Source organism: Zootoca vivipara, chromosome Z1 (assembly GCF_965207765.1).
Source record: "Zootoca vivipara chromosome Z1, rZooViv2.hap1.1, whole genome shotgun sequence".
NCBI lineage: Eukaryota > Metazoa > Chordata > Lepidosauria > Squamata > Lacertidae > Zootoca > Zootoca vivipara.
Window position 1 is genome coordinate 19,054,915 of NC_142583.1, and position 11,163 is coordinate 19,066,077.

The window sequence follows — 11,163 nt, forward strand, 5'->3', positions numbered from 1 at the left end:
TGCTTTCTCTCCCCCGCCTCCCCCCGCCCGCTGCTCTTTCATGTGTGTCTGGGCAGGTCTAACCCTCAGGTAACGCCCTTTCTCTCCTGCTTCTCGCTTACCTTTCCTTGCACCTGTCCACGTAATGCACTGCAAACTCCCCAAGTCCAACCCTGCTTCTCCTGCACCTCTTGCCAAACTGGGCTTTTGCGCCTTCTAGGTTTACTGCTGTGTGAAGAAAAGCCTGAACATCAAAAGCAGGCAGGGAACCGACGGCATCCTTCGCCCCACCAACAACAACCTGCTCTCTCTCTCTCTCTCTCTCTCTCTCTCTCTCTCTCTCTCTCTCTCTCTCTCTGTATGTGTGTGGAGAGGGAGGGGCTGCTGCTGGTGGCGGCGGAGGGGAGGGGTGTTTCCTAGGCTGCTAACTTCGAAGGGGCGTGCGCCAAGGCGCGAGAGAATGGCTGGGGAACAGTAGGAACTCCCCTCCTTCCCTGCAGAGCGAGGGTGGAGGCGGAGGGGAAGAAAGGTGTGAGAGGAGGGGCGGCAAGGAGAGAGAGAAAAGCTCCGTCTAGGGTTTCAAACGCCGGGGCGCGCAACCGCATTAGCATATGTCAGGGGGGAAACCCGCCCGACGTGGCTATATATAGAGAGCGAGCGAGAGAGATTCCCCCACGCGCAATTTTGGAGCGGCCTCGCTTGCATCGAGCCAGAACCACCACCAGCAGCAGCACCGGTTGTGGATGTTTATGCAAAGCTCAGCACAGTCCCGCCAGCCCCATGCCTAGGGAGAAAGGAGAGCCTCCCCAGACAGGCAACTGCTATCTGGATGCGGAGTCCGGTCTCCGGAAGAAGCCCCAGCTGTGAGCGTTGAGACGTGACTCTGACTCTCTGCATACATCCACCTGTCCATTATATATATACATATATATATATATATATATCTCCCCGCCGTCCCTCTCCGTCCCTTCCTCGCTCCCTCCCCGCTGGGACTCCTCCATGGCTCCCTTAGCCGACGTCGGGGGCTTCCTAGGCGGTCTGGAGGGTTTGGGCCAGCAGGTGGGCTCCCACTTCCTCCTGCCTCCGTCCGGGGAGAGGCCGCCTCTGCTGGTCGAGAGGGGCTCCCGAGGGGGCGCGTCGGCGTCGGGGGCCACCGACCTGGCGCACTTGCAAGGCATCCTGCGCCGGAGGCAGCTCTACTGCAGGACCGGCTTCCACCTGCAGATCCTGCCCGACGGCAGCGTGCAAGGCACTCGGCAAGACCACAGCCTCTTCGGTAAGGCTCTTCCCCCTCCCTCCCTCCCTTCCTTCTTTCCTTCCCCCTCCCTCCCTCCCTTCCTTTTTTCCTTCCCTCTCTTCCGCGACTTCTTCTCCCCTTGCGACGGAAGCATCCTATAGCAACAGATGGTATAGCAACGGACCTCTGGCTTAAAGGCATAAACCGCTGTAAATCCGGGCTAGGACAGCGGAAAAAGGGAGTCAGCCTAGCTCCATATGATGCTGGAGACAAGAGCTTGAGGGAATTGTGTGGGGGAAAGGGCATCATTAGAATCGTAGAGTTGGAAGGGATCCCAAGGATCATCTAGTCCAACCCCCTGCGATGCAGGAATCTTTTGCCCCAACCCATGGCCCTGAGATTAAGAATCTCATGCTCTAGCATCTGTTTGCAAGGCTTTGTTTGGAGCAACGAACTTTTTTTGGGGGAAAAAGAAGGTCCTTGTAAGCATGAAGTAACAAAAGAAGATTTCATTGAGCATGTGCAGAGTGCCTTTCCGGCACCACCGACAGCTGCATCCCATACTGTGCAGTAGAGGAACATTGTGGGTGGAATCCTTGCAAGAAATAGTGTTGCACCTGAAAACTGCAATGGGCCACAGTTTCCATGTCAATAGTTATTCTCATGGTGGTTGCATGCTATTTTGGACACAGGTGTGCTTTCCTGCAGGAAATAGGTAATTAGTTGGTGCAGATGAAAAGAGAGGGCTTCCAGGTCAGAGTGTGCTGCTCTATAGAGTGTCAGGACCTCTCCTTTTAGAAAGGAAATGCCATATGTATTTGCTCAGTCATCTGCACCACTTGAATGTGAGCAGCATGTGTGTGTGCATATGCGGAAATACAGAGACATAACACAGCGGCATACCTGGACACACTGCTCTGGCTGAGGGGAGCAAGAGGGTGTGTCAATTCCAGCCTTTCACTCTGATCTTTGCCAGTGCTTTGATTTTTCTTCTAACAAATGAACGTAGGTCTTGCCTTCCTTAATTGTTTGCAATGCAGCCCTGCCCTTTGCTACCTGTGTATTAAGCCCCATGCGTTCCAGTGGGAGTTAGGCATACGCAAATATGTGCAAGACTGCACTTTAACAAGACGCTGCTGTGCAAAGTGGAACTGAACTGTGCTGGTCCTTCATAAACAACAGCAGCTACTGCTGTTTCACGTCTATTTAGCTCTACTGTATGCAACAGAACAGGCCACCTGCCTACCTTAAAAGCAGTGAGGAGACACTGAATCTAGGGCTGTATTCCTGCGAAGATAGTTGATTCTCCTCCCAACAGCCCTATTAGATTTTTTACTATGCCCATTTCGCAGATTGGAAAAAGAAGGCAGGGTTAGTTGAAGGTCAACCATTGAGTTTATAGCATAGCAGGTGTTTCTCAGGTCCACATGTGACCTGACACACTAGCCACTAGTCCAATAACTTGCTACATCTCTGATCTGTATAAGTAGTAGTAGTAGTAGTAGCAGTAATTTATTTATACCCCGCCCATCTGGTTGGGTTTCCCCAGCCACTCTGGGTGGCTTCCAACAAAAGATTAAAAATACATTTAAACATCAGTCATTAAAAACTTCCCTAAACAAGGCTGCCTTCAAACGTCTTCTAAATGTGAGATAGTTGTTTATTTCTTTGACATCTGATGGGAGGGTGTTCCATAGAGTGGGCGCAACTACTGAGAAGGCCCTTGCTCTATTTAGGATTCAAGTTTTCTTCTTCTTCTTCTTCTTCTTCTTCTTCTTCTTCTTCTTCTTCTTCTTCGATCACTCATAGCTGAGTAAGATTGTCTTCCATGAACACGGTCTTAGCGGTGTGTCCATAGGTAACTGTGGAGGCCAGTTCTGGATCTGCACATCCTTCCACATGGTGAGGGTTTGCCAAATGTGCCTTCCTCTTATCTCATTTCTCCCTTTCTCCCTGAGTTCGAGTGTCTTCAAAGTCCATGACACCTTTGGTAAAGGCTGTTCTCCAATTGGAGCGCTCGCAGGCCAGTGTTTCCCAATTATTGGTTTTTATACTACATTTTTTAGAAACAGATTTGCCTTGAGAGAGTCTTTAAACCTCTTTTGTTGACCGCCAGCATTATGCTTTTCATTTTTAAGTTGGGAATAGGGTAGTTGCTTTGGAAGACGATAATCAGGCATCCGAACAACATGACCAGCCCAAGAAGTAGATGTTGAAGAATCATTGCTTCGACACTGTGCATTAATGACAATAGGAGACTTAACGCCAGATTGGGAAAGGTTGCTTAATTTGTAAGAGCAAACAAAAAGGGGCAGATTGTAGGAAGCACAGCCTTATCTGAAGAAACCTGCTACTGTTGACAACCATGGAGGGGTTTGAACAGACACAAAAGGCCAATGGAGAAGTTTTCTATCAGGTTTCCCATAGTCAAAACAACCCACTGCAAAAGGTTCTTAACTGATTTTGCAACACACTGGAAACATCAAGGTTTCCAGACTGAACAGAACGTCAGTTCAACAGAGTTCTGCACAGAAGGAAAATTTCTTACAGCATGTAAACACAGAATAATTATCTCCAAAGAGAGAGAGAGTTTGAGATCGAGATCAAACATTCTTGGTGCTTCTTTATTCTATCACCATTCTCAATAGGTTTGTCTGATGTGGTGTCTTTGTGGATTGAATCACCTGCTTATTATAAATTGGGGAGGGGAGGGGAGTCTTTCTTTGAAAATGATATCAGAAAGGCAAAATACCTCCCATGTCTTTCAATGGAACTTTGAATATTGGGAACTCTGAAATCTCTGATGATTTATTTGCAGTGGGAAGATTTAATATCTGATCTTTGTAGAAGATTTGGCTGGGCTGCCACTCAGCATTACACAAACCAAGACCCTGGCAACTTTCAATTAAAACTCCCAAGGCTGCAAATGATAGAACATTCATTACCTTGCTTTGGGAGTTCAGAAAATAAAAGAGCATTGATAAATACAGAAGAAAGATTCAAAGCTATGCCTAAAATCAGATGGTAATATTTCAAAGGGGGGGGAAGCCATGGTTTTTAAAAGCAGTTATCAAAAACTTCCTTTCCAACAATCCAAATATTTGATTACTGTTATTATTTAACAGTGAATGCGATAGCCTAGCCAAAGTTGCACTCATAAGTTCCACTGATTTCAGCTGGAGAGACTTGGGCACATGCTTAACACTCTCGTTGAAATCAATGAAGTGTCAAAGGGCTTCGTTTTGGCCGGATCGTGCCCAGTATTTGAACCATTGTAACCCAGGGCTACACCTCTTGAGGGTGTTCTGTGCTATAACAAGGTATTACAGTTAGATTTTGCATAGCTAAGTCTCTGTCTGCCTTTAGCATGGAAGTTGAAAACAAATGTTTGTTTTTCTCCCTCCTCAATGCAGGTATCCTTGAATTCATCAGTGTGGCCGTGGGATTAGTCAGTATTCGAGGGGTGGACAGCGGCCTTTACCTTGGAATGAATGAGAAAGGAGAACTTTATGGCTCTGTAAGTATTACCATTGTATTATTCAGATCATGCTATAAGCTCAGATTGCCTGTTGACCTGATCAGTTATAGCCACTGGGAATTTTGCTGCTGGTGTCAGAGAAAGTTGGACCATACCGATTTATTATTATCTTTTCCTATCACCTAGTGCCGGACCATTCTGCATGCAGAGATATGCTCTGTCTCTGAGCTATGCCCCTTCCCCCGATTTCAGGCCAACTTCCCTGGCTGCTACCAGCAGAGTTATAGGAGTCTTTGGGTGCACTTTTCATTCATATGCGGTGGCAATCCGGTTCCAGCCAGCCTGGCCCAGGTGCTCATGTGAATGACTTTTAGTTCGAGGGAAGAAAAAAGTCCAACTTGCAAGGAGTGAAGGGACAAGGGAGTCTTAGTATTGTTAACCTAGAACAGCCCTAGCCAACCCAGGTGCCTTCCAAAGGTTTTGGACTTACAACACCTACTAGCTGCAGCCAGGGCTGATGGGAGTTGTAGTCCGAAAGGGCAACCAGGTTGTCAAAACCGGTCTAGGAGTCTAGACAGTTTTATAAAGGGGTTCAGTAGCTAATATTTCCCTTCAAATATCAATCTTGCAAAGCAAGTCATGCTCCAAGTTCACTCTTTTCACCAAAATAGAGAGAGAGAGAGAGATATGAAGGAGTTGTACACATAAATACCAGAGCATAGACGGCCGGCAGTGAAATTTGCTGCTCCATTGTGATTCAGCCGGTGGAGCGCTGGGGTGTACTTTTTCTTTCCTTCTTAATAAAATAATTATCTTATATTCAGGCCAATACAGTACAGTGGTACCTCAGGTTACAAACACCTTGGGTTACAAACGCTTCGGGTTACAGACTCCCCTAACCCGGAAGTAGTACCTGGGGCTAAGAACTTTACCTCAGGATGAGAACAGAAATCGTGAGGCAGCAGCGGGAGGCCCCATTAGCTAAAGTGGTACCTCAGGTTAAGAACGGTTTCGGGTTAAGAACGGACCTCCGGAACAAATTAAGTTCATAACCAGAGGTGCCACTGTATCTCCCCTATGCTTCCAGAAGAGAAGCGATAGATCCATTGCTTTAATTAAAGAGTCCCCTTGACTCTTCTATTAAAGCAATGGATCTGTTGCTTCTCTTCTGGAAGCATAGGGGATATACCGTATTGGCCCAAATATAAGCTGCACACGCAAAAAAGCCGTGTCTTTAAAATTCGGGGTGGGGGGTGGGGCAGAGAAAAAAAAGACAATACCCGAATATAAGCAGCTCCTTAAAATTCTGCAGGCACTGACACCTGTTCCGTTTTACCGTATGTCTGTTTCAGCGATGATATCATAAAAGCCCATTTTTGTAAGGTTGCGAATTTAAGCCACACTTTAAATTTTCACAGTCGGAATTTGGGAAAAAAAGTGTGGCTTATATTCGGGCCAATACGGTAATCTGAGGTGGGGAGGGTTAGGGGTATTGCTAGATCTTTAAAATGGCACAAATAGGCCCATGGTACAAATCTGCATGAAAATGCACCTGCTAATTTATATGTATAAAGCTGCCTTGTAAGCAAAATTCACTTTACAAAAAACTTTTATTCCAAAAACAAATTTTTGGGAGGTGGCCTAAGAACAGTCATTGCCTAAAGGATTAGTTAGCTCTTATCTGAGCAAGTGAAAGGAAAGCTGCTTTTGAGAGATGCCACCTTTGACGCATTTACTTAATCAGATTTCTCACCTCTATGTTTATTCCTAAAATTTCCACAGGAGAAGCTGACTCCTGAATGTGTCTTCAGAGAACAGTTTGAAGAGAACTGGTACAACACATACTCCTCCAATGTGTACAAGCATGGAGACTCTGGCCGGCGGTACTTTGTGGCGCTAAACAAAGACGGCAGTCCCCGAGACGGGGCGAGGTCTAAAAGACACCAGAAATTCACCCATTTCTTGCCCAGGCCGGTGGATCCAGAACGAGTACCGGAGCTCTACAAGGATGTGTTAGTATACAGCTGAAGTCGGTTCCACTGGAGGAGAATCGAGTCTCTTAGCCTCAATGGTAACAAAAGCACGAAGAACTTCTGAATGCTGTGGAGTTCCTGAGATATCTAGGGTGCTGGTTGTCAGAGAAGCTGTTAGTGGTAGACAAGCCCTTCATTGCCCAATGTCTGGATTTAGGAGAGTGGGCCTTGAGGTCGAGTGGGTCAACCTCTTTTTGGTTTGCTCGCTCGTGCGCCGGTCAAGTAGACAAGGAGAAGTTGGAACTGGACTTCAAACCAGACTGTTCTGGATTGCTTTCTCCCTTCACCTAGAACACAAAATAGCTACCTAAAGCATGTGGAGGCGGATTGTAGAAACGGCAGGAAAAGAATGAATGGCAAGCCCAGCAAACACAGCTGTGTGGATTGGGAGTGTCAATCTATGGGGACAGCGCTAACTTGGGAAGTGAAACCCGGATTTGTTTTTCCCTTCAGGGTGGACCTAATTTATATACTTTCAGAGTGCATATATTTATTTTAAATATTTATTTATTGCAGAGTTTATTTTTTACTGGGCTATGAAGAGAGTACAACCCTTTACCCCAATGAAAAAATCAATTATGGTGCCAATATTTACTCCAAGGTAGTGTCAAGAAAAGGGGTGTTGTATCCCCCTTTCAAATGGAGCAACATCTCTGAAAATATCATTGTTGGGAAATAATAAATTGGGGTTATGTTTCTATGCACGCTCCGTTGCCTTATACAGGAAAAGTTGTTGGCTGCCTTGCGACTGCCCCCTATATTTGTACTGGATTTTTTTTTTATTATAAAAAAATGCACATTTAAAAGGGAATTAAAGATAAACTTCCATCTATTTGTTTCACTGTTGTTACTTAATGGAATTGTCAATCATTGGTAGCAGAGGCAAGGGTAGTCCTCACCTACTCCTATGTCTCAGGTTGCACATGGTTATTATACAGAGGCATCTATGTTTTCAACTCTCTAGTTCTTCATGATGACTCTGGTCCTTGATAGTAACTGTTATGTTATGAGATGGGGAGTCTGATGTCCTCCAGAAGTTGTTGGACTCCAACTCCCATCAGCCCCTGCCAGCATGGCCAAAAGCCCAGGACAATGGGAATCGGAGTCCACAGGAGGGACCACAGGTTTCTTGCCCCTGTTATAAACATGTAGGTGTGCACAAGAAACGCACAAAAATTGCTATGCTGAACAGAAAAAGAAAATACAAAGGTGACTGTCCACTGCTGGTAATATTGATATAGTTTTTGTATTGGATTAGAAAGAAAATAATCACAATGGATGGTCTTCAAACACACTGGTCTTTTGCAAGAGTGAATATCTGAGCCCCGTTATGAAACTTGCATCTCGGTGACTTAAATCTCTGCTCTTGAAAATTTGAAATCTGGTCCCTGTAACTGAGGCTGTCAAGCCTGAATGCATTGACCAGGAATTGTAGTTTAGCAACACCCAAAGGGCCACAGCTTCTCCATCACTACTGTAGGCAACATTGAACTTGACCAGCCAGTGGTTGAGCTCTGCAGAATGCAGCTTCCTAGGTTCCCGTCTCCTGAAGATACTAGAATACTTGGAAGTATTATTTATTGAGTAGATATGAGCAGCCGTGGACTGCAAGGGACAGCGCCTCCACACTGCTTATTTCAGAATAGTAGCATTAAAATAATTTGACTATTCAGCACCTAAATTTTGAGGATTGATTGCTGGTCTGGAATTCCTGTTTTCTAAATGAAATACAGGCCCTTTGGTCTTCAAATGGTTACTGCCTCCTTCAGTAAAAAGCCCAGCAGCTTTGAAGATGATTTTATTGGATCTCTCCAGCACCTTGGAGATTGATCTGTGAGAATATTAATAATGTTAGTCTACTTCCTGAATGACAGCTGCTACTAGCAACTGCCCCCTCCCGAAAAACACAGTAAGAAAAGCTTTCTGCCTGTTCTAGAGCACTCTCCCAGTGGATAAATGATTCACTGTGTCTGAGCACTGGTCCACCAGCATTGTCTACACCCTCCACTGTGATTAGGGTGGCTTTGAAAGCTCTTGTCTTGGAGGGTTCTGAGACAGGAAACAGATAAAACTCTCCCCCCCCAAATAATTTTTATTCATTTTCCAATATTCACAAAAATAAAATCACAAAAAACATAAAACAAAAATAAAACATGAAAAAGAAAAAAAACATAACAGTTCTTACATTGTTGACTTCCTCAATTCCCCCCACACTGGGTCCATTTTAAAATCTCAATTAAGCAATTTTCATTTTGTATCTTAAATCATTCTAACACATTTTATCATTATCTCTCAACTATTCTATTCTGAAAAAGGTCCACTATCCTCCACCAATAATTAATCAATCCAAATCAAAAATTAACATTTAATCACTTAAAACTAAATCAGCCCCCCTTCCCCTGGATTCAGGGTCTCCCAGATGATTCAGCGAGTTCCATAAGTCATTCCAGTTTCGGAACATCTAAAGCACGGGTGTCAAATACAAGGCCCGGGGGCCAAATCCGGCCCGCCAGACCTCGTCATGTGGCCTGCCGAGCGCCCCAGCCAGCGGGATCCAGCAGCAGGACCTAGCTGCTGAAGTGCCGCGCCGACAAAGCGCCGAGAAACAGCTGGGGCCTGGGGGGGGGGGTAGAAAGGCGGCCAGAGCAGTGCTGCATGGAGCACCCCAAGCCGCAGCAGGAGAAGGAGGAGGCAGCTTGCCGGGTCAGCGCCCGGCAGCGCCGCACGGAGAGTCCCGAGCCTCTGCGACGCAGCAGTGCGCTGTAGCACTTTGAATCCTCCTCCTCCTGCCACGCCTCGGCGCCTGGAAATGGCTGCTGCTGCTGCTGCTGAAGCACAGACAAAGCACCCAGCAGCGCCGTGTGGAGGAGGAGGATTCAAAGTGCTACAGAGCACTGCTGCGTCCCAGAGGCTCGGGACTCTCCGCACGGCACTGCCGGGCACCGACCCAGCAAGCCGCCGCCTCCGCCTCCTCTTGCCTCACCTCCTCCTCCTCCTGCCGCGGCTCAGCCTCATGAACGTGAACTCAGCAGCGGCTCAGCCTCACGAACGTGCAACTCTGAGGCTTTACGCACTTCTCCTAAAATGGACACCCGCTGCCTCACGCTGCACGGGAAATGCTTTTTGCCCCTGGGTCCTTTCACGCTCTTTTCTGGCGCTGAATCAAGGCGGCAACCCCCCTTCCCTTTCTTTCTTCCTCTCTCTCGTTCTTATTCTTTCTTTCCCTCTCCTTCCTTCCTTCTTTATCTCTGCCTTCTCTCCCTCTTTCTTTTTCTTTCCTTCTTTATTCCTTCTTTCCTACTCTTCTTTCTCTCACCTCTTTCCTTCCTCTCTCCCTCCTGCTCCCTCTTTTCTTCCTTCCTTCCTTCCTTCCTTTCTTCCTTCCGTCCTTCCCATCTTTCTTCCTCTCCCTCATTCTTATTCTTTCTGTCCCTCTACTTCCTTCCTTCTTTCTCCCTTTCCGTCTTCTCTCCCTCTTTCTTTTTCTTTTCTTCTTTATTCCCTTCCTTATTTCCTACTCTTCTTTCTCCCCCCTCTTTCTTTCCTTCCTTCCTTCCTTCCTCTCTCCCTCCCACTCCCTCTTTTCTTTCTTCCTCCCTCCCTCCCTCCCTCCCTCCCTCCCTCCCTCCCTCCCCTCCCCTCCCTCTCCCTCTCCTCAGAAACATAGGATGCTGCTTTATACTTCTGGCCCTTAAACCCTGGAACCAGGAGAGCAGTTCCAGTGAGTCAACCTCAGCCAGTCCCTTTGGTGAAGGGTGGTGGCTCACTGGCAGAACATCTGTCCTGCATGCAGAAAGACCCCAGCATCTCCAGGTACTAGTAGCTCTGCAAAGGTCCTGCATGAAACCCTAGCGAGCCTCCACCACCCAGTGCAGTTACCAAAAATCATTTTTCAATAAATTGTACAATAATTGTACATTTGAATATCTACTTGCCATTATTCTGACTATGTTTCTGCTTTCAGAGCTAGTTATTACTTACATTATTACAAAAAACAGTAATAATTGAAGGCAGTGACAATAATTTATGATAATAAAGAGTGGACACATAGTCCTACAGATACAACCGGCCCTTTGAGGGTGACCAAACTGCTGATGCGGCCCCCGATGAATTTGAGTTTGACACCCCTGCTTTATAATATATTTTTCACTTGCTGTCAAATCCAGAAGTAAATCAATACCCCTGCAAGGTTTGGAGGGGACATCAGTTTATCCATGAGTGGATTCCAAATGGCTCATTTGCAAGTGGCCCTTTTTGGGTTCCATGCTCTTGCTATGGAATAACAACCAATTCACTTGCAGTTCAGAATTCTAGAAGTTCTGGATGTCCAAACTATGCTACTTGGGGCACACACCTGGCTCAGTGGTGTAAGCACACATCTTTTATGCCGAGCCCCCTGGTGCAATCCATGACACCTCCAGCCCTATGAACCTCAG

General features: G+C 46.5%; 1 protein-coding gene across 1 annotated transcript; it reads left to right on the top strand.

Annotated features, from left to right (window-relative positions):
• Positions 1-335: 335 nt before the first annotated feature.
• Positions 336-7,559, top strand: FGF20 (fibroblast growth factor 20). Its single transcript, XM_035113324.3, has 3 exons — positions 336-1,255; positions 4,630-4,733; positions 6,477-7,559. Exons 1-3 carry the CDS (start codon positions 979-981, stop codon positions 6,720-6,722), a joined length of 627 nt encoding a protein of 208 aa, XP_034969215.3. The 5' UTR covers positions 336-978; the 3' UTR covers positions 6,723-7,559.
• Positions 7,560-11,163: the final 3,604 nt, after the last annotated feature.